General features: G+C 37.6%; 1 protein-coding gene across 3 annotated transcripts in view; it reads left to right on the top strand.

Annotated features, from left to right (window-relative positions):
* The window catches only part of HMCN1 (hemicentin 1), a 546,207-nt gene that overhangs the window by 391,551 nt on the left and 130,164 nt on the right, over window positions 1-24,492 (top strand). For all 3 annotated transcript variants that reach the window (XM_005690978.3, XM_018060727.1, XM_018060728.1), the window contains 12 exons: window positions 2,040-2,190; window positions 3,211-3,405; window positions 5,698-5,811; window positions 10,483-10,670; window positions 12,377-12,473; window positions 18,563-18,724; window positions 19,671-19,784; window positions 19,894-20,096; window positions 20,399-20,480; window positions 20,591-20,722; window positions 21,052-21,201; window positions 24,066-24,225. In XM_005690978.3, the coding sequence (XP_005691035.2) occupies window positions 2,040-2,190; window positions 3,211-3,405; window positions 5,698-5,811; window positions 10,483-10,670; window positions 12,377-12,473; window positions 18,563-18,724; window positions 19,671-19,784; window positions 19,894-20,096; window positions 20,399-20,480; window positions 20,591-20,722; window positions 21,052-21,201; window positions 24,066-24,225 (1,748 nt within the window). The remainder of the gene's footprint in view (window positions 1-2,039; window positions 2,191-3,210; window positions 3,406-5,697; window positions 5,812-10,482; window positions 10,671-12,376; window positions 12,474-18,562; window positions 18,725-19,670; window positions 19,785-19,893; window positions 20,097-20,398; window positions 20,481-20,590; window positions 20,723-21,051; window positions 21,202-24,065; window positions 24,226-24,492) is intronic.

Raw genomic sequence — 24,492 nt, forward strand, 5'->3', positions numbered from 1 at the left:
AGCTAAGGTGGCACACTGGTAAAGAATCTGCCTGTCAATGCAGGAGATGCAGGTTCAGTCCCTGGGTTGGGAAGATCCCTTGGAGAAGGAAATTGCAACCCAACTCCAGTATTCTTGCCTGGAGAATCCCATGGGCAGAGGAGCCTGGCGGGCTACAGTCCGTGGGGTCGCAAAGAGACAGACAGGGCTGAGTGACAGCACACACACAGATTATAATGCTTACAGATCTATTGGCCTCATACTGATGGAAAGCCGCTGGAAAATTTTGAACACAGGAGTGAAATGATCTGACTTAAAAGATTTTTAAAAGATTGCATTGGCTTCTTTACTGGTTGAAGAAAGAGGAAGTCCAGAAATGAATTTATTGCCATTGTCCAAGAGATAGAAGTTGGTTGCTTGGATGAAGGTGATAGCAGGATGTGAGGGAAAGAGAGAAGTCAAAAGTTTTGCATGAGATCTCTGAGAGAGTGAGATTAGGTGGAAAGAGAAGAGGTCCAAGGATTAAGCCCTGGGGAGCTCCTCCATTTAGAGGTTGTGGGGCAGGGAGTGAAATGTCCCAAAAGATAAGGAAATACAGTTGTCAAAATTAAGACAGGTTAAACTGTGTTAAATACCACTGATCAAGTAAAATAAAGACTGAGAAACTGACCATTAAATTGAGAAACATGGATGTCACTGATGACCTTGACAATATCGTTTCAGTCAAGTAGAAATGGTAAAAGTCTTATTGCAGGATTCAAGAAAAGATGGAGAGAAATGGAGACAGAAAATGTAGAAAACTTTTTAAAGTCACTGGCTATGAAAGAGAATAGAAAAATATGGAGTTAGGCTGCAGTCTAATGAAGTGTTTTTAATGCAGAAATTATACTGTTGTATGCTGACTGAAATCATCCAGTGGGCACAAAGCAACTGATGATGACCCACAAGAGAGAGGACACTTTCTGGAGTAGACCCAGGGATGTAGAGAATGGGCAGAGACTGGTATCAATCAAGGTTAGGGTTTTGCTAGGCAAGTAAAGAGAGAAGGTGAAAGGAGTTGATTCCTTTCTTAATGCACGTTTATGCAAGGAGTGATTGCCATAATAGACTTTCTCTGAATCACGAGGAGAGTGAGGGATCATGAAAAGATTGCAAGTTCGGTGAACTTCGGGTCCTCCTGTGGCAACAAAAAATTATGGGAGTTGGTATGCTAGAGAAAATGAGTTAGGAAGTTAAGAGGTGATGTCAGAAGGTGAGAACTTGAAACTGAGATTATGAAGAGGTGTGATTATTGATGATTATCAAGTTCTAGGTATAACTCTCCTATTGAGTGACCGAGAGAGGGTTGGGACCAAAAAAAAAAAAAAGATTCAAGGAGCTGAGAGCACAAAGCATTGGCTGTCTATGTGGGTTTTGAAACCACCAAGAATTATGAGAAAAATCATTAGAAGGAGTAACAGTGAGCCAAGAACTAAAATTTTCAAGAAATAAGAGGGAATTTAGTATATACAGAATGTTTAAAAGATGAGAAATGTCCTATTAAATGTAGCTAATGTTATCAGTAAAACCTCATAATATAAATATCTCAAGGTTAAATTTTTTCATTAATTAAGTAAAGATGTTTCTGAATGAGCAATAGTGATTTTTAAATCTAATCAGGCTATGCTAATGTCTTCAGTCTTTCTTTAAAAAACTCTAGCATTTGCTACAAAATAATAAGAGTTGCTTCACTACAATGTGGGATCAGCTGAAGTAATTTTTTTTCCAACATAGATATGATACATTAAGAACATTTTTTATCATAAAGTTTATAAATGTACCACCCAGAAATACCTAGCACAGATGTAAACTACATGAACTATAATTTTCAGTAAATAAAGACATGATTGCTCAAAAACAATCAGCTTATTCAAAGTAAATTAAGTTATTGTTGTCTTGAGTATTTCTATTTGACCTGCATTTTAATTTTTATTAAAGAATCATAAAAACTCTCAACTGTATGGCCCCCTAGAGGCTTTATTGGAGTACTTAAGGATAACATTCTTATAATTGAATTACAGCCCCTTAAATCAGATGATCATGTTACTATTGCTGCCAGTGGACACACACTTCAAATCAAGGAGACTCAAATATCGGACACTGGACGATACACGTGTGTAGCATCTAATGTTGCAGGTGAAGATGAGCTGGATTTTGATGTGACTATACAAGGTAATACTAATATGCTTATTAAATATAATTTCATTTATATGATTTGGCAAAGCAATGACAAAGAGATTTGCCTTAGTTTGCTTTAATATTTTTTTTTTCTGTTGACAATAATATAAAGTCATTATTGAAAACTTGGACCCAACAAAATAACAAAGCAGAAAATAATCCTGTCATTCAGGGTTACTTCTGTTATTTTTGTGTATTTCCTTTTGATATATTTTTATAAATGTGTATGTTATTTATAAATTGGGATCACCCGATACATACTTCTCTGTTACATTAGCTTTCCCCTAACATTATATTGTAAAGTTTACCAGAAAGCCAGAGTAACATTATATCAGATTTTGAAGTAGTAAGACTTGGAATCTGATGACTTAGGCTCCTTCAAGCTTTGTGACTTGGTGAGTTACCTACATATTGTAAGCCCCTTTTTCTTTACTTTTAAAATTAACGCCTTGTAGAATTGTGCTGAATACTAAATAAGATAAATTATTTTCTTAGTTCATAGTTCTCACCCAGAAAACTTTGAGAATGTCCCTTTATTTTTGTTAATACACTTTTTAATCTTGGCTACATATCTTCTTTGGCTTTCTTTATAAGACAAATCATTGGGAAATGCTCTATTGAGCCAATATTTTCTAATGGTTTCTCAAAATTAGTTTTCCCTGCTATAGTCGTATTCTTTAGCCATGTTTATTAAGAGTAGGTCCTTCCTAAGGACAGTCTATCTTCTAAGTGCTAGATCCTTTGAACAGGAATGGAGAGCAGAACATGAGTGCAACATTCTGAGCTCCATACTCTTGCTTTTCCACTGGAGAACCAGCTCTGACTTCTGTCTGCTACTTTTTATTTTAGCTATGGGCTGAGTTGGTAGGTGTATAAGTACTTGAAAATATTTTCATATTGTCTAATTTATTATACGTACAAATCACTCTTGTGAAAATACCAGCCAAGATCTTTCTTTAATGGATTGACACTGTCATTTACATGAATCCAAAATTTCATGTCTTTCCTCTGTAGTTCCTCCAAGTTTTCAGAAGCTCTGGGAAATAGGAAACATGGTGGACACTGGCAGGAGAGGTGAAGCCAAGGACGTGATCATCAACAATCCCATCTCTCTCTATTGTGAGACTAATGCTGCGCCCGCTCCTACACTGACATGGTATAAAGATGGCCATCCTCTGACCTCAAGTGAGAGAGTACTGATTTTGCCAGGTAAACACTGTTAGGAAGAGGGTGAAAATCTGAATCTCTGTCAGATGTGCTTTCCATTTACTGAAGTGAAGTGAAAGTCACTCACCCGTGTCCGACTCTTTGTGACCCCATGGACTATACAGTCCATAGCATTCTCCAGGCCAGAATACTGGAGTGGGTAGCCTTTCCCTTCTCCATAAGACCAGTCGAATTGATTGATTTTATGGCCACTGGTGTCTATGTACCTTCAAGCTAGGAGAGTCTAGGCTGAAAATTTGACGTAGGATAGAACACCTTTAATTTTCAGATCTACTATGGAATCATTCTATCAAGTTGAAGTCTTTTGGCTCCAAGTGCCTCCATTTTTCTATATAGTGAAATGAAATAATCAGCTCTGTTCTGTACATTATTAATGATAAATTCTAAAGTATATTTGCAGATACTCAGTTATTAAATGCATTTCTCATAAATCAATCATAAAGATTATTAGTTTCAGATATTTCAGTTATTACATAGTTTATGATGGAAAAAGAGATGTTTAAATTGTGGAATAATAATATTTTCAAGGCTTCTGTTTACTTTTAGCAAACATTCAAATAGGCTTGTCAAAATTTATCGAACTATACATTTAAAGTCCAGTGCCTTCCATTGTATGTAAACTTCATCTCAATTAAATAAAAGAATCTTGGATTAAAAAAAGAGACTAAATAGAAATGATGACCAGATATAGTATGTGATCCTATATTGGATCTGAGCTTAGGAAAAAAATAGATATAAAAGACAATATAATAATAATGAAATTTGAATATGGACTCTGGTTCCATAGTAGTTTTTTTCTTGATTCTCCATATTGATCATTATACTCATTCAGTTCAGTTCAGTCACTCAGTTTGTGTCTGACTCTTTGTGACACCATGAACCGCAGCACACAAGGCCTCCCTGTCCATCACCAAATTCCGGAGTTCATCCAAACCCATGTCCATTGAGTCAATGATGCTATCCAACCATCTCATCCTCTGTTGTCCCCTTCTCCTGCCCTCAATCTTTCCCAGCATCAGGGTCTTTTCAAATGAGTCAGCTCTTCGCATCAGGTGGCCAAAGTATGGGAGTTTCAGCTTCAACAACATTCCTTCCAATGAACACACAGGACTGTTCTCCTTTAGGATGGACTGGTTGGATCTCCTTGCAGTCCAAGGGACCTTCAAAAGTCTTCTCCAACAAAAGCATCAATTCTTCAGTGCTCAGCTTTCTTTATAGTCCAACTCTCACATCCATACATGACCACTGGAAAAACCATAGCCTTGACTAGATGGACCTTTGTTTGCAAAGTAATATCTCTGCTTTTTAATATGCCGTCTAGGTTGGTCGTAAGTTTTCCTCCAAGGAGTAAGCATCTTTTAATTTCATGGCTGCAGTCACCATCTGCAGTGTTTTGGAGCCCAGAAAAATAAAGTCAGCCACTGTTTCCACATCTATTTGCCATGAAGTGATGGGACTGGATGTTATCATTATATAGGGATTATCCTTGTTTTATGAAATATAGATTTGTGAGTATTTAGGGGTAAAGGCAAAACATGTTAACAATTTACTCTCAAATTTTAATATATATATATGTAATCTTTTTCTAAATCACTTGAGAGTATTATATATATATAAATAAAAGTTAATATGTATATATATATGACAGATCAAACTAATGGATTAAAACATAAATACTTGATAAATATAGATAAAATTTTATATAAATATTGTGACTTTTCTCTGTTTGAAATTACACCATCATGAAAAGTTTGAAAATATATTATTCTTTCAAAATCATATGTATAATGGTATACTTTATACCTTTTATATCCTTGGCTATTATTTGCTCAAATCAGTACTTGTCTCCAACAGTGTAAACTTCTTTTGTTGTTGTTGTTTGTTATCATATAGTCAGTATGTCATGTCTGACTCTTTGTGACCTGCTGGGCTCCTCTCACATGTGTTTAGAATTTTATGTAAAAGCAAGAAGTCACCACATAACAGCATTCCACACGGAACATGAGCAGGGCATAGAGCAACATTCCTCTCTATAGGAAAATCTACACAAGCTCTTTAGTTCTCAGGAGGTCTCATTTATATGCTGGGTCACTATTCAGTAATGCACTGTGTGGTGTAAATGTGGTATGTGGGGTTAACAGTGGAACACTGGATGGAGAGCCTTAAAAGAAAATGTAAGGAAGTCATTAGACCTGAAAAGTTATATCTCTGTTTATGACCACTTTCACTGTAAGATTTAGAGAAGTAAACATATGTACTGGGATCTGTTTTCAGGAGGGCGAGTGTTACAAATTCCTCGGGCTAAAGTAGAAGATGCTGGGAGATACGTGTGTGTGGCTGTGAATGAGGCTGGAGAAGATTCCCTTCAGTATGATGTCCGTGTACTCTGTGAGTTTGTTTTTTGCTTATGATGCATTCTTTCTCTCAAAAGTTTTTTGAGGGACTAATGTTTGCATGACGTTGCACTCAGCATTTTAGAGACATAAGCAGAAACTGATAATTCTCCCAGGGAGTTGTCATATACAAATTGAGAACACCTTAGTTAGTATGCCTGAACTATCAAATAAGAAACTGGCTTAAATTAAAAAAGAGAGAGAGAGAGTCACTGATCCATGAACCTGAAAACTCCCAGGCTGCAATCATGTCTAACTTCTGTAATTCAGAAGAGATCCACTGAACTTTCTCCTGGCTTGCTTTTCTTTCCCAGTATTTACAGCTGAAATCCTAAAATTGGATTTCTGTGGCTTTAATTGGCCAAGCATGAGTCACATATCCATATCTGAACCAATTACAGAGGCCAAGAGGCCTCACTGATAAGGCATAATTTATATGTCCACCCTTGGACCATGGACATGTTACGAATGCATGGACTGAGAGTAGAAGTATTGTACCTTTACGGGGAAAGAGAGGGGATGGTAGTAGAAGCAGGAAAAAAGTAGATGTTTCCATTAGAAGGAGCTAAGCTGGAGAAGTAGCCATGGGAATGTATAGGAATCAGTTGGTATGATAGTTTATTTATAGAGGAAGTGATTAGACTATATGAAGCAGTAGGCACTTATCTGAGAGTATAAGATGAAACAGATTTTTGTCCTGTGTGATTGAGAAAATTATAGAAAGGGTAATAAAAATAGAAGATTTAGGAAAACAACATGACTTGAGAAGAATGAAATCAGCGTTGTTTTGGATATGTCGAATTTAGCATGGTACCAAGATACTCAGGAAGATGTTGAAAGAGACGTTGGAAATATGGAACTACAACACAGGAGGGAGAATTGAACTAAGAATATAGGTTTGAAAGTTGTACACCGACAAGTGATATTCAGAGGCATGAGATTTTTCAACAGAAAGTGTTATAGATAGAGTGGAAGATCGAGAAGATCATTGTAGCATCATTTACAAGTAGGAGACAGGACAAAGAAAGTAGACCAGAGGAGGAACAATCTGAGGAGTTTATGAAACCTACGAAGTCATAGAATCCAAGGCATAGAAAAGGTTATCAAGAAGTGGGTTTAGTATGGAATGCTAAAGCAAATTTCAGTTCAGTTCAGTTGCTCAGTCATGTCCGACTCTGCGACCCCATGGACTGCAGCATACCAGGCTTCCCTGTCCATCACCCACTCCCGGAGCTTGTACAAGCTCATGTCCATCAAGTCCGTGATGCCATTCAACGATCTCATCCTCTGTCGTCCCCTTCTCCTCCTGCCTTCAATCTTTCCCCGCATCAGGGTCTTTCCCAATGAGTCAGTTCTTTGCATCAGGTGACCAAAGTATTGGAGATTCAGCTTCAGCATCAGTCCTTCCAATGAGTATTCAGGACTGATTTCCTTTAGGATGGACTGGTTGGATCTCCTTGTAGTCCAAGGGACTCTCAAGAGTCTTCTCCAGCACCACAGTTCCAAAGTATCAATTCTAAGGCACTCAGCTTTCTTTATAGTCCAACTCTCACATTCATACATGACTACTGGAAAAACCATAGTTTTGCCTAGACGGACCTTTGTCAGCAAAGTAATCTCTCTGATTTTTAATATGCTGTCTAGGTTAGTCATAGCTTTTCTTTCAAGGAGCAGGTGTCTTTTTATTTAATGGCTATAGTCACCATCTGGAGTGATTTTGGAGCCCAAGAAAAGAAAGTCTGTCACTGTTTCCCCATCTGTTTGCCATGAAGTGATGGGACCAAATGCCATGATCTTCACTTTTTGAATGTTGAGTTTTAAGCCAACTTTTTCACTCTCCTCTTTCACTTTCATCAAGAGGCTCTTTAGTCCTTCTTCACTTTCTGCCATAAGGGTGGTATCACCTGTGTATCTGAGGATATTGGTATTTCTCTCAGCACTCTTGATTCCAGCTTGTGCTTCATCCAGCCCGGCATTTCACATGATCTACTTTGCATATAAGTTAAATAAACAGGGTGACAGTATACAGCCTTGACGTACTCCTTTCCCAATTTGGAAACAATTCATTGTTCTGTGTCGGGTTCTAACTGTTGCTTCTTGATCTGCATACAGATTTCTCAAGAGGCAGGTAAGGAGGTCTGGTATTCCCATCTGTTTAAGAATTTTCCATAGTTTGTTGTGATCCATACAGTCAAAGGCTTTGGTGTAGTCAATAAAGCAGAAATAGATGTTTTTTCTGGAACTCTCTTGTTTTTTCGATGATCCAATGGATGTTGGCAATTTGATCTCTGGCTCTTCTGCCTCTTCTAAATACAGCTTGAACAACTGGATGTTCTTGGTTCATATACTGTTGAATCCTAGCTTGGAGAATTTTGAGCATTACTTTGCTAGCACGTGAGTTGAGTTCAATTGTGAGGTAGTTTGAACTTTCCTTGGCATTGCGTTTCTTTGTGATTGGAATGAAAACTGACCTTTTCCAGTCCTGTGGCCATTGCTGAGTTTTCCAAATTTGCTGGCATATTGACTGTAGCACTTTCACAGCATCATTTTTTAAGGTTTAAAATAGCTCAGCTGGAATTCCCAGGAGCTCACTATGGCTCAGATCATGAACTCCTTATTGCAAAATTTGGACTTAAATTGAAGAAAGTAGGGAAAACCACTACACCCTTCATACAGTTCAGTCGCTCAGTCATGTCCGACTCTTTGTGACCCCATGAATCACAGCACGCCAGGCCTCCCTGTCCATCACCAACTCCTGGATTCACTCAGACTCACGTCCATCGAGTCAGTGATGCCATCCAGCCATCTCATCCTCTGTTGTCCCCTTCTCCTCCTGCCCCCAATCCCTCCCAGCATCAAAGTCTTTTCCAATGAGTCAGCTCTTCGCATGAGGTGGCCAAAGTACTGGAGTTTCAGCTTTAGCATCATTCCTTCCAAAGAAATCCCAGGGCAGATCTCCTTCAGAATGGACTGGTTGGATCTCCTTGCAGTCCAAGGGACTCTCAAGAGTCTTCTCCAACACCACAGTTCAAAAGCATCAATTCTTTGGCAGACCTAAATCAAATCCCTTACAATTATACAGTGGAAGTGACAATTAGATTAAAGGGATTAGATCTGATAGACAGAGTGCCTGAAGAACTATGGATGGAGGTTTGTGACATTATACAGGAGGCAGGGATCAAGACCATTCCCAATAAAAAGACATACAAAATGCAAAATGGTTGTCTGAGGAGGCCTTACAAATAGCTGAGAAAAGACGAAAACCTGAAGGCAAAGGAAAAAAGGAAATATATACCCATTTGAATGCAGAGTTCCAAAGAATAGCAAGGAGAGATAAGAAAGCCTTCCTAAGTGATCAGTGCAAAGAGATAGAGGAAAACAATAGAATGGGAAAGACTAGAGATCTCTTCAAGCAAATTAGAGATACCAAGGGAATATTTCATGCAAAGATGGGCACAATTAAGCACAGGAATGGTATGGACCTAACAGAAGTAGAAAATATTAAGAAGAGGTGGCAGGAATATACAGAAAAACTGTACAAAAAAGATCTTCATGACCCAGATAACCATGATGTTGTGATCACTCATCTAGAGCCAGACATCCTGGAGTGCAAAGTCAAGTGGGCCATAGGAAGCATCACCATGAACAAAGCAAATTTAAAGAAATGAAAACTAAAAAAGGTCATTTGGCTTTGAAACTAAAAAATCATTGGTGAAATTCAAAAGATCAATTTTTTTTTTTTTTAGTATGGTGTGGTACTCAACCACAGAACAGAAGGATATATATACTGAGCAAATAATCAGATGGAAAAGGAAACAAATATAGACTACTCAGGAGATTTTGAAGAGGCAGGAAGACGTGAAATTGAGTTGTAGGAAAGCAGCTTGTCTGAAATAATATCTTTAAGAGAGTTTTGAACTTGCTTATAGATCAAGGAAAATGCTCCAACAGACAGGGACAGGTTAAAGTTTCTAGTGCATGTGCAGATGGGAGGAAGGTACAAGATTGATGGAGCAAGTCTTAGAATAGGTGAAAAGTGCAGTCAAGAAACCAAGAGGGGTCAGCCAGGGTTCACTACCTTCCATGGTAGTGAAATGCCGTCCCTTGGGATGGTAAGAAAGGATATGTGGGAACACATATCAAATGTATTTAGTCCTTTCCTTAAGTATGAGAGTAAGAGAAACAGTGGTTGGGGTGGTGTTTTGAGCCCATGAAAAACAGAACATTAGACATTTCCACCATGAGGGAGGGGTGTATAGACAGTCAAACATTGAAGTTGGAGCTACTTGGCTTCATCATTGCTTTCTGCACCCACCCTCATCAACCTGGGATCCGAGATTAAAAAAAAAAAAAATTATAATGTGACCTAAGGGTGGGGAGGGGAGCCTGTGAGGGTGGTGCAGAAAGGTAATAATCAGTATTAACCTAAATGGGAAGCAAACTTTGGGAGTCCAGCATAGGTGGGGAAGGAAAAAGTAAACCCAAATTTACATAGTTTTTATCACCACCGTGATTTATTAATGTAAAATGTTACTTCAGGATCATGGATTCTTCTTCAACTTTTGCTTCTCTCTTATCCCAAACTTTTAAAAACTGTCATAAAGCTAGAATAATTTAGAAAGGACTTTGCTTCCTGTCTTTTCTCTTTGTTTCAATCACTTATTAGTGCCGCCAGTTATCAAAGGAGCAAATGGTGATCTCCCTGAAGAGGTCACCGTGCTGGTGAACAAGAGTGTGCTGATGGAGTGTTTATCCAGTGGCAGTCCCACACCAAGGAGTTCCTGGCAAAAAGATGGGCAGCCCTTGCTAGAAGATGAGCATCATAAATTTCTATCTAATGGGAGAATTCTACAGGTAACAGTAAACAATCTAATTTAAAAATAGCTATGAGTTTGTATTTTATAATCACTGTGTTTTTGCTTTTAAAAATAATTTGTACTTGTTTATAAATATTTGTGGACTTCCCTGGTAGCTCAGCTGGTAAAGAATCTGCCTGCAGTGCAGGAGACCCCGGTTCAATGCCTGGGTTAGGAAGATCCCCAGGAGAAGGGATAGGCTACCCACTCCAGTATTCTTGCCTGGAGAATTCCATGGACAGAGGAGCCTGGTGGGCTTCAGTCCCCATTTATGAAAAAACAACACATCATAAAAAGGATATAAAATACAATTATTCTTCCTCATTCTTTTCTCATTATCACTGGTGACCGCTGTTAACAGTTTTATGTGAATATTTCCAGAATTCATCTGTACATTCACACACATACACCTAAATTTACTGTAATATGGCCTCTGTGTTAAGCATCAAATTATAAGTGAATTATTATAATCTTTTCATTGCATATTTCTGATGATAAGATTCTAGATGGTGTAAGGTTCTATGTAGATTAAAATTTGTCCTCTGTTGGCAAAGAGTTGATAATAATAGAAACCATATAAATATCCTGAATTACTGTGTACTAATGGGCATGTCTTATTTTTTTCTTTTCAAGTGTCCGAAAAGAAAGATAGGCACTTGTAGAAATAACTCCAACCCTTTTGTTAGGACACAACTTAAGAAATTATTTCTTGAACATATTAATGATGTTCTGTAGGTCCAAGAATTTAAGCATCAGGGAATCCAACCCAGAACATATCTCATGGAGTTCTTAAAAAAAAAAAAAAAGTATGGGATTCACTGCTTATAAATAATCTTGACTTTTCTAAATATCTTCTAAACATCATGACTTTTTCTATGTGATGCACGTTAAACCTCTAGCTAAATGCTAAAATATTTCTGTTGGCTAGAGCTAAAAGATATGTAGATCAATAGAAATGTCTGCATAATTTAAAGACGTAGCTACTGTATTAACTCTTGCTGTGTAAAACAAACCACTTCGAGCAGCTTAAAATAATAGGGATTTATTTGGCTCACAAGCCTTCTTTCTGGTTGACTGGGCGATTTTCTGGTCTTGGCAAGGCTTACTCAAGTGTCTACATACTGTGGGTTGGATTTAGTGGCTCTGCTGATCTTAGCTGGGCTCTTGCATGTTTCTGGGGCCTCAGTTGCAATAACTAGGATGACCCTTCCCATGTGATCTCTCACCTTCCAGCGGGCTAATCCTGGTTTCCTCACAGAGTGGTGGCAGGCTTCCAGATGAGTGGGGGGAAGTGCACAAGGCTTAGGTTTGAAATGGAACACTGTCACATCCATCACACTCTGCTGGTCAAAGCTGATCACAAGGCCAACACAAATTCTACATCTTTATCCCACTTCCTGATGGGAGGAATTTCCAGTGATGTAGTCACATGGGCAGGGATGTAGATGGGGAAGTGGGAGCAAGACTTGGGACTTTTCTTAGTCAATATGCCAGTATGTACAAAATTGCCTTTTCTGATTAGAAATCTTTATAAATATTTATTTAATGGACCTCATAAAAACCAGCATCAGCCATGCTACATATAAAAATTCTTTATTATGTTTATCTGGTATTAACTAGAAAGAATATGGATTGTTTATTCTCAAAATTGACAAGCTGCTTTCTAAAAAGTTTTAGTTGAAATTGCTTCATTTTCCCCCTTAGGTTCTAAATAGTCAAATAACAGATATCGGCAGATACGTGTGCATTGCTGAGAACACAGCAGGAAGTGCCAAAAAATATTTTAACCTCAATGTTCATGGTAAGAGCTCAGTTCCAAAAACATCTGTTAGAGTATGCTTGAAAAAGCAGGAAAACTGTGTTTTAGATTATGTAGGCTTATTTCCTATTTTTTAACTTGAACAATGTGCGGAGCCAGCATTCATCCAGTCTTTCCCCTTCTTTCTTTCTTACCACAGCTTATGGGATTTATAAAGTACAAATCTTTTAGGAAGACTGTTTTTATAGTATTTCAGTCCCCTAAGACAAAGTAGTTACTCCTATGTATTTGAAAGTTAAAAAAAAAAAAATCAAAATTTGAAATCCCAAAGAGTGTAAGTTTATATGAAGTAAGAACCAAAAATAGCTCTTCTACTCATGAAAATTTACCCACTGGGCCTGATTGGAACCAGTTTCTGTCCTCAGTTATGGAATTCATGTTGAATTACACCCTCCAGAACTTAATACACTCCCCAAGGAAGAAAAAGTCACTTTATGTAGTTTAATAATTCCTAAGAACCATCCATACATCTAATTCATTTATCAGATTTTAAGTTTTCGATAAATGCTAGACACTCCATAAATACTAGTGTTTTTTTTGCTTTTGCTAAAAATGCTGTTGGATGTCAACCATAAATAATTTTATTTTCATGACGCACAGCTGCTTCCAGAATATTAAATTGGAAATGGTGAACAATTATTATAACATTTTCTTTAACTGTTTGATTCACATGGCTCAGCTGGTAAAGAATCTGCCTACAATGCAAGAGACCTGGGTTCAATCCCTGGGTTGGGAAGATCCCCTGAAAAAGGGAAATGCTACCCACTCCAGTGTTCTGGCGTGGAGAATTCCATGGACTGTATAGTCCATAGGGTCGCAAAGAGTCAGACTCAACTGAGCGACTTTCACTTACTCTCACTCTGTGTGATTTATATACCAGATTCTAGCTCATTTTGAAAATAGCAGAAATTTGACATTAGTGAAACATTTCTTCTTTCAAAAGACTTTTATTTATCGCAATAGATATTCTTTTGTGGTGCGATATGTAGGAAGTATTGATGTCTAGCAATGTCTGGTACTGATGCTATGTAACAGATTTGAGGCAGTGCTATCTTTGCAGTCCCAGTGCTTAGAAACTTTTGTTGAGTAAATCTGACCAAAATGGTAATAATGTATTATGATTTCCCAGAAAAAGTGAATTAAACAGTAATAATCATTGTGAAAGTATACATTCTAATCGATAAAGTACAGTAGAATAAATGTTGAAAAATAAAAGTGTTGATTATTTTTCCTGATTCCCCAAGGCAGGATTCATTTTTCTTTCTTTACATGGTCAAAAGCATCTTGTAAAAAAAAAAAACAACCCAGTTTTAGTAGTTACAGATGCTACTTTATTATCTTTCTATGTCAGTATCTTCACCTCTATCTTATAACTTTATTATAAATTGTGTAGACAAATGGTTATTTCTTATGGACCTTGGTCTTCCTAAACCTAAGGACATGGTAGTTGCTAAACAAATATTTGTTGTTCCTTGATTATATTTCCTTTATATCCAGTTTCTCTTCTTAATGTATAGCAGAATCATCTGAGTTGGGAACCTTGCATGAATTGAGAGGCAGCTGCCATTAGTGTTTACTGTTAAGAATGGGACAGGAGGGCTCTCCTCTGTTGCCAGTTCATGGTGTCTTGATCTCCTGACTGCATTAGGAATCCATACTTCATATTGGATTAAATACTGGAAAATCCATGTAGGGGAGAAGCCATTTAAATTGCTTCCCTAAAACCATACCATTTGTTTTCCAGCAGTGCTTGTTCTGGTTGGTCTCTAACCTTCAGTCTGTTGACCTCCAATGTTTCCCAACCCTCTGTGTCTTTACTTTCCTTCACATCCAGCCTGACCTTCATTGACCAGCATATTGATTACTGCTCTTAGCCCATGTCTTCTCAGTGCTCTTGCTTAATAAAAGCTCAGGTCCACATATAGCAATGCAACATACTGACTGCTTGATACCTACAAGATGATGTGCCAGGTGTTTTTATATATGTTATTTTACTTAATTATCTCAACCCCAGGTGGTTGGTCCTATTATATATCTCTTTTACGGATAAAAAAAGATGAGCCTCTGTGAGATAAACACGGCCAAAGTTACACAGCTGGCAAATACAAAACCAGTATTTTAACTCAGGTAGGCTGCAGTCCATGGGGTCGCAGAGAGTCGGACAGACTGAGCGACTTCACTTTCCCTTTTCCCTTTCATGCATTGGAGAAGGAAATGGCACCCACTCCAGTGCTCTTGCCTGGAGAATCCCAGGGACCGGGGAGGCTGGTAGGCTGAGTCCATGGGGTCGCTAGGAGTCGGACACGACTGAGCAACTTTACTTTCACTTTTCACTGTCATGCATTGGAGAAGGAAATGGCAACCAACTCCAGTGTTTCTTGCCTGGAGAATCCAGGGACCAGGGAGGCTGGTGGGCTGCCGTCTATGGGGTCGCACAGAGTCGACACGATTGAAGTGGCAGCAGCAGCAGCAGCAGCAGCCTGATTCCAGAGGCTTTAAGCTTAGCTGCTTTTCTGTATTACCTCTCAACTGAATTCTGTACCTATACCCAGGTAGGTAACCCTAGCTGGAGAAACTCTTGGCATCAGGAATATTGGAGTTATCAATTCACAGGTACTGCTTGAAATGAGCTCTTTATACTGGCTGGGGTGCATCCTTATGTCTCTACTTCAGAGTGACTCACACCTTCTCGAACATCAGATGGCCCCTGTCTTAGCTCGGGCAGCCATTAACAAAATACCAGAGACTACGTGGTTAAACAACAAGAGTTTATTTTCTCACCAGTCTGGAGGCTGGAAAGTCCAAGATCAAGGTTCCAGCAGGATTCAGCTTTGGTGAAGGCTCTTTCTGGCTTGAAGATGACCAGTGTGTCCTCACGAGGCCCTTCCACGAGCACACATGGACAGAAAAAGCAAGGAAGCTTTCAGCTGTCTTATTTTTATAAAGACAGTAATCTGGTAGGATCAGGCTTATGACCTTTATGACTTCATTTGTGTTTCACTTCAAGTCCCCGTCTTCAAATACAACCACACTGAGAGTTAGTGTTTTAGTATATGAATTTTGGGGGGATGCAAACGTCAGTCAATCACAGCCCACCTCTTACTTTCAGTCAATACCCTTGCCTCCTGTTTTACAGGGAAAAGAGAAGGCGTATTGCAGAAACCACTTCTAATTCCTACCATCAAGTTGACAATATCAGCTGTGTCTGATATTGCCATTTCTTCTCTTCTGTTACAACACAGAATGGAAGAGTTCCTCTGCCTTCCAAAGGCTGACTTGGCTCTAGATCCCTGCCGCTACCCCCTCAGAAATCCCACAGTCTCCTCTCTTCCTTTCCAGTACTGAAATTCACACTTTTACTGGCTCTTTCCCAAGAGCACTTAAATTTACTTCTCTCTTCCCTCTTAAAAAATAAAAATAAGAAACTCCCCCTTGGACCTAGTATTTCCCTTCAGCTGCCTCCCTCTCTTTGCCCCGATTTCAAAACAACCTTCTCTAATCGCTGTGTATATTTACCATCTCCATCTCCTCACTGCTGCTCATTCCTCCCACCACTACTCACCAGATTTCACCCCCACATCTCCAATGAAGCTGCTCACTGAATTCAAGAAATGACATCAAAAATCCAGTAGGCATTTTCCAGGCTTTATCTTTCTTACTTTTGAGCATTTGACATTCTTGAGCATTTGACTATCTTTTTCAAAATTTCTCTTCCTTTGGCTTATGTGATACCTACGCCCCTTATTTATATCTTTCCTTTCCAATCTCTCATTGCCAGTTTCCTTTGTTAGTTCCTCCCTTCCTACTTGACTATTACTTGTTATTTTTCTAAGCCCTCAACCTCATTTCTTCAAGCTCTTCCTCACACATCATGTGATCTCATGAATTCCCAAATTTCAGTTACCATTTATGTGTGGATAGTTGGCAAAGTTTTATCTCCAGCCAGGTCCCCCTCAGGAACTCTAGACTCTTCTATTCAGACATTTACTTCTTATCAATACAAATGTGTGATAGTCATTCGTAAGACCATGTAACTGAGCTTATTCCCTTTTCCCCAAAATGTGTTCCTCCTCCAGGGATCTGTGTCTCAGTAAAGGGAATCACCATCTTCCCACTGTTCAAGCCAGGAAAAGGAATGCCATCCTTGATTCCTCCTCCTCCTTAAACCTCACACGCAAAGCATTGAGTCCTGGATATTCTACCACAAAACATCCTGGATCCACTCACTCTTCTGTTCTTTCTGACACCGTCCTGAGCATAGCACTGTAATCTTTTTCACTTATCACAGCAATAGTCACCTAACTGGTCTTTCTGAGTCCCTTTTAGCCTTCTCACCAATTCCCTCCACTGTGGCCAGATTGGTATCTTTTAAGTGAATTTTTGAGTAAACCATTCTTCTGCTTTCCTTCCCTTGGGCTATATTTCAGTGTTCTTAATGATGCCCAGAAGACCCTGTAGGACTTGATCCTACTTAGTCCTTATATCTTATCTACTCTCCAGCCTAACTCCCCAACAACCTTGCTCTTCAAACTCTGGTCAGGTCAGCCTTCTGGTGCCATATTCTTTTCTCCATTTGGACCATTGTATATGCCACGCTATCTTTCTGGAAGGTATCCCCATTTTCTGTCTTCTTGGAGAACCCCATGGACAGAAGAACCTGACAGGCTACAGTCCACAGAGTCACAAAGAGTCGGACACGGCTGAGCAACTAGGCATGCACACTTGTAATTACAAGGCAGTATCAGATGGTGGCTAAGAAGAGGGCTCTAAACCAGACACCAGTCTCTCCCAGTGACTGTGAAACCTTAGGCAAGATGCTAATCTCTCTCTGTCTCAGCTTCCTCATCTATAATAAGAGGATAAGAACTGTATCTAACACATAAGTTTTATGAGCTTTCAATGAAATGGCATTGTAAAGTGTTTAGTGCCTGGCACAGCATAATCACTTAAAAAAAAATGTTATCTGTCACTTTTTTGCTCAATGTCACTACCACCAAATTATTCTTTATAATCTATTATATTTTTGTACTGCATCAGCACTTAGCACAGCATCTGAAATAAGTATCAATGAATGGTCCTGAAAATTGGTGATTAAAAGTTTGATAGTAATATTTAAAAAGCAATTTTGTCTTTTTGATCTTTTTTTTGATGCTGTTTTAAAACCTCAATCTGAATATAATACATAGAGAGAATAATATAGAGAGTATAATATAATAATAGAATGTTACATTACATTCTTTATCTCATGTCTTACTATCTTCGCTAGCCTGAGCGAGACCTATCTCTGCCTTTAAATCTATTCATTCATTCATATATTCATTCCTTTTTAATGCCCATTCCTCACTCCTGTTCCCACCCCATCCCCACTTTGGAAGTCATTTGAATCCATAATATTGTTCCTTCAATATGCATGTGTTCTTATAAAAACATCTATTGTTCCATAAATGTGTGTTTTAATATGCATAATTGTCATTTGCATTGTTAATCTTATTTGTACTCTTCTTTTTTCTGTACTGCTTTTGCTTTTGGAATTCTTTTTTGGTGTTGAACAATAAGACGTTACATTGTTTATTTCTTAAATTTTTTGCTCATCTTGAAAGTCATTTATTTACATTGTGGAAATTGTCTGTATAATTTACAGATAGATACCCTAAAATAAAATGTCTCGTATTACTATAAACAAGAAAATAAAAATTTTAAGGGTGTAATATTAAAAGCCAGAATATTCAAATATATTTAATAAAAAGCAGTATTAGATCTTTGTACATTGACAAAACCATCTTAAGAACTTCCAATTACATTTTACAAATAAAATGCACAATAATTCTGCCTTTAAAAATTCTAGTATTTTCTTTCAATTGGAAAAAACAAAACTGACATGAATTTGATGAAGGCATTAGGGAATTCTAAGAAGAAAGGTAAATAATTAGCATCATTAACTCAGTGCTTTAGCAGAGTACAGTGGTTGGGCTTATATTAATAAATTGGAGTATGTGTTATTGATAATCTCATTTTTCACTTTTAATGTTTAATATTAACATATTTCACTTTTAATATATTTACTATTATAGTTCCTCCAAGTATCATTGGTCCTAACCCTGAAAATCTCACTGTTGTGGTGAACAATTTCATCACTTTGACCTGTGAGGTCTCTGGTTTTCCACCTCCTGATCTCAGCTGGCTCAAGAATGAACAGCCTATCAAACTAAACACAAATGCTCTCATTGTGCCTGGTAAGGAACTTAGTACTCTTTTAAAGTAGGCGACACTTTCTCATTTTTCTTTATTTTTAATACAAATGGAATTTCAACTTAGTCTCTTTCCAGACGTTTGTCTTGCTACATTCATTTGTTCATGTTAAATGCCTCTCTCTAGCCGTTTGGGGCTGTTAGGATGAAACCGTGTAGACGTTTATGAGTTGAGTGGGAATGTACAGTAACAAGGTCTGCTTCAAAAAATTATGAAATTTAGGAACAGAGCTGCTTACTAATCCCTTGGGGATGATAAGTTTACGAAATAGTGCTTTCATTGGATAGATTCACTGGTTGTTTTCAATCAGTACTAAAGCTCCTGAAGGGTAGATAAATTGACTAACAGAGGATAGCCACTTCTGTACTGTGGGAGACTTAAACCAGAAATACTTAACGTATACTGACTGTAGTCCAGTTATTGTTTACTCAGAAGAATCTGTATGAAACAGTTCTGTTATCCACATTTGGTTACTGGAGATAAATTTTTAATAATTTCTTCTTTTAGAAGGAAGCAGAGTAAGTAATGGGCTTACCTGGTTGCTTAGATGATAGTCTGCCTGCAGTGTGAGAGACCTGAGTTCAATCCCTGGGTGGGGAAGACCCCTGGAGAAGGGAATGGCAACCCACTCTAGTATTCTTGCTGGAAAATTCCATGGACAGAGGAGCCTGGTGGGTTATAGTCCATGGGGTCACAAAAAAGAGTCGGGCATGACTGAGTGCCTAACACTTTAACTTTCAGAGTAAGTAATAATGAAAGGATCCAAGGAAACTGATTAAATTCTTTCATTTTGTATATGAAATGCTTCTATTAATATGTATAGATTTCTCTCTTAGGGAAAGGATATATTTTGTCATTTATCTTGTTGATAAACTAGTTATTACAACAATTTCTATACCGCTTTTCAATTTGCACTATATTTGCCCACAGGTGGTCGAACTTTGCAAATTATCCGGGCCAAGGTATCTGATGGTGGTGAATACACTTGTATAGCTATCAACCAAGCTGGGGAAAGCAAGAAAAAAGTTTCCCTGACTGTTTATGGTTTGTTTATACTATTCTCATAAGAGTCTTTCATTTTTAAACTGGTATTAGGTATTTTCTATCTGCACATCTTAATGGAAAAAACAAAACCTCTGTTTTCTTCCTTCAGTGCCCCCAAGCATTAAAGATCATGGAAGCGAATCTCTTTCTGTAGTTAATGTAAGAGAGGGGACCTCAGTATCACTGGAGTGTGAATCAAATGCTGTCCCGCCTCCAGTCATCACCTGGTATAAGAATGGACGGATGCTAACAGAGTCTGCTCCCCTGGCGATTTTGGCCGATGGACAAATGCTGCACATCGCAAAAGCTGAGGTGCATCTTTTATTTTTGTTTGTACGTCATGCGTGACTCCTTGGTGGGATTATGGAAGAGAGAATTGGAAGTTGTATCTTTCCTTTACTACACTAAAAAATTATTTTCATTAAAAAAAAATAACATCATCAATGCCATTATCTTTATTTTTTTCATTTAAAAGAAAAAGCAGGATTGTAGAAGGCAATTAGGACTGGGGCATTTGAGCATAAAGATGACTGATGATTTAATCTACACTTGAACAGTGTGATTGGTCATCTGTAACTTAATGGAGCACATACAATAGTATCTTTTTCTTTTAGGTATCTGACACAGGCCAGTATGTATGTAGAGCTATAAATGTAGCAGGACGGGATGATAAAAATTTCCACCTCAATGTATATGGTGAGCATCTGCCTCTAATACAAGTCTTTTTTCCCCCAGATATGCAAATGAAAGAAAGTATCCTGAATTAACTTAATGAGGACACATGATTTTCTTCTGTCTTTTTACAGTGCCACCCAGTATTGAAGGGCCTGAAAACGAAGTCACTGTGGAGACAGTCAGCAATCCTGTTACTTTAACATGTGATGCTACTGGAATCCCACCTCCCTCCATAGCATGGTTGAAGAACCACAAACCCATAGGTAATATAGCTGTGCATTTCTTATGATTGTTTTCTTTTGCTCCTCATTCATTATGTTAATAACCTAGCACATGTTCAGTACTGTGCACATAGCTATGTTTAGTTCAGAAAGCCTAATGTACTAGAATATAAACTTACAAAAGAGTCTTCATTTTACAGAGATTTTTCTTCTTGTCTTTTTCAAAAAATAACGCGGTCCTTTAAAATCAAAGTACAAAGGGAGGACCTTTAAGAAATACATTTATCACGTAAAGTCAGACATTTTTATGGTGAATTGTAGAGACATTAAAATAAAAGCTTTTTTATGATTTGCTTTGTTTCTACCACTAGAAAATTCTGGCTCACTGGAAGTTCATATTTTGTCTGGGGGAAGCAAACTCCAAATTGCCAGGTCCCAACATTCAGATAGTGGAAACTATACATGCATTGCCTCAAATATGGAGGGAAAAGCACAGAAAAATTACATTCTTTCAATTCAAGGTATGTGGGGTACACTCTGATCTGTCTTCAGTTTCCTTATTCCATTCTATTTATAGTATAAAATAAGTGTATATCTAAACAGATCATTTATAATTGATTCAAAATATCTCTTTTGTGTGTTTTGGATATTGTAGTCTTTTCAGTTTATTGAGATTTAAGTGATATAATTTTAGAGTACACAGCATAATGATTTGACTTACAAAACATCTTTCTTTTTTAGATTTTGTTTTACGTGGACCATTTTTTTAAAGTCTTTATTGAATTTATTATGCTATTGCTTCTATTGTTTTATGTTCTGGCTTTTTGGTCACGAGGCACAAGACACTTAGATCTTAGCTTCCCAGGCAGGGATCAAACCTGTACTTCCTGCATTGTAAGGTGAAGTCTTAACCACTGGGGCATCAGGAAAGTCCCCCAAATATCTTTAGATAAACAAAAAATACTGTGAATTTTCTGTCCTGCATTTACCAGTAGGTAGAGTTTTCATGAAAATGTACATAAATGTGAAGAAAAGAGTAGTAGAAATTTCAAAATCTGTTTTTTCATGTGTCCTGAACTGTGTACCTTCCTACAGTATATTTACTTCTTCACTTAGAGCTGGAATAATTTATTTTGATACTAAGCCTATAGAATCTCTACTTATATAGATATGTAAGATTTATCTCATGAAGAGATTAAATATGTCCTAGTTACTGGTCAAGGAATGGGTAAATTTAAATAATCGTGAATCTAATTGGAGGTGAGAATAAAAAGCATTGATTTATCCAAAAAATACTTAATTAACATCTATTATGTTCCAGCATAGAATTGAGCGCTGCAGGGAGAACTTGCATCTTTTTGATGTTCAGCAAACCTTCGGGTATTATAAACTGAAATGGAAGTCTAACTTGAAACCAAGTTGAAATGCTTGCTTTTTCCAATTTCATTATAGTTATTGTGAAAAGGATTTGTCCTAAGTTTGTCCAGTGCAATTGTGAATATGTATTATCTACTTGCTGTGTGCTCTGCTGAAACTAACCACAGAAAAATTGAAATTTTTTTCCAGTTTTATTGAAATATAATTGACATGTAACATTGTATAGGGCTTCCCATTCTTTACTCAGAGGTAAAGAATCCACCTGCCAATGCAGGAGACATGGGTTCAGTCCTGGGATGGATGCTTATAATCTTTATAGCTAAAATTTCCCAAAATAAATCACCTTCTATAATCTTTGTATTATCACAAGGAAAAGGAAATGGCAACCCACTCCAGTATGCTTGCCTGGGAAATCCCATGGACAAAGGGGCCTTCTGGGCTACAGTCCATGGGGTCGTAAAGAGTTGGACACCATGTAATGACTGAGCATGCACCAACATTATACAAGTTTAACGTGTACAACATAATGATTTTATATATGTATATGCTGCAAAGTGATCACCACAGTAAGATTAAAATCCATCACCGAAAAATTGAAATTAAGGAAAAATCAAAATTAGTTTATGAGTATCAGTGGTTTTTCCTATTAGTGATGCTGAAGATTTTAGAAGCACAAAAGGAAATACAGCTGTTCAGAGATTCAGTGTCAGAAATTACATGCCTAATTTATGTTTAATGCATTAATAATAATAGATGCCACTCATGGAGTATGTGGTATGATCAAAGATTTTTACCAGACATTTTGTATGTGTCTTAAGACTATATAGATGCTATATATGTACACGAGGCCTAGTCCATGCTATGCGTTTGTTGTTGCTTCAGCTGCTAAGTTGTGTCTGACTCTTTTGCAACCCCATGGACTGTAGCCCGCCAGGCTCCTCCGTCCATGGGATTTCCCAGGCAAGAATACTGGAGTGGGTTATTATTTTCCTTCTTCAGGAAATCTTCCCAACACAGGGATTGAACCCACATCTCCTGCATTGGCAAGTGGGTTCTTTACCACTGAGCTACCCAAAAGCCTGCTTTCCTGTATTTGACATTTATTATGGGATGTCTCATTAGCATTCTTATTGATTCAACTTCTTTGGTAGATATAAATTTAGTATAATTATTCTTATCTTCTGGACAACTGAAATGAGATTTGGAGAGATTATGCAGTGGTGTCTTGGTAAATATCTAACAGTTGACTCTGCAAATAAAATGGTTTTGACTTGGAACCAGTCATCTGTCAATTTCTGTGGCGTGAGTATTTCCACGGTGGCCCATTTCAAGCTACTGCTTGAAATGATGGCACTGAACACGGAGTTGTAAAGATATGCAGATCTGGCTCTTGCAACTTGGTGTAAACTGCCTCCACTATATGAACGACACCACTGTAATTATTAAGAAGAGTAATTCAAATGTGTTTCTAATAGAATTGTCAATATTTTTATTATCCACTATTTCTTAATTGAATCATTAAAGTGAGGAAGAAAGATGCTAGTAAAAGAAATAGAGATGATTGAATCTTGAATAATAAGCTATTGTTCAGAATAAAGAGTATTTAAACTGTATCATAGAGAAAGAAATACTCAATTCAGATACCTTTCTCAGACTTATGCTAAACTTTTATAAAAACAGATTCTCCTGAACTGTATTAATTCTGAGCTATCTATTGAGGCTTTAATCAGGAGTGATTCTCTGTGGCCAAGAAGGGTGCCCATGAGGTAGATGTGTCAACAACCCCTATGACTAAATAATTATGTCAACTTACAGTATAACAAGAATATTGAAGTGATTCCTATACTTATTTTTCAAGTAATTTCTGACAATGGCAAGAGTTTGATCTTGAACCACAATCTAGGAAGAATATGACATAAAAATGGCATATTGTTCTATGATTCTGTTATATTCATAGCATTTGCACTCTTATGCCTTGATAATGAAAGTCTTAATTATTTCTCCAAAGTTCCTCCAAATGTTGCTGATGCTGAGATTCCAAGTGAAGTCAGTGTCCTTCTTGGGGAAAATGTTGAGCTGGTCTGCAATGCAAATGGCATTCCCACCCCACTTATTCAGTGGCTTAAAGATGGAAAGCCCATAGTTAACAGTGAAACAGAAAGAATTCGGTATGTGTAAAAAGAATCTTTGTGTCATTAATTGTAATGTCTTCTACAATGCTTTATGCTTCAAATTTCACATGAATAATAGTGAATTCAGTCTCTTTGGAACTTGGCTATCATTATATTCAGAAAGAAAAAGGATACAGTTTTAGAGAGCTGGACACAGATATTCTCTTGGGAGAATCATTCAAAAGTATCTGTGTATGCATGTGTTCTTTACCTTTCAACTCTGTGTTATAAAATCTCCCTACATGTTCATTTCGGCAAGTGTTA

Source organism: Capra hircus, chromosome 16 (genome assembly GCF_001704415.2).
Source record: "Capra hircus breed San Clemente chromosome 16, ASM170441v1, whole genome shotgun sequence".
In the NCBI taxonomy this organism is placed as follows: Eukaryota; Metazoa; Chordata; class Mammalia; order Artiodactyla; family Bovidae; genus Capra; species Capra hircus.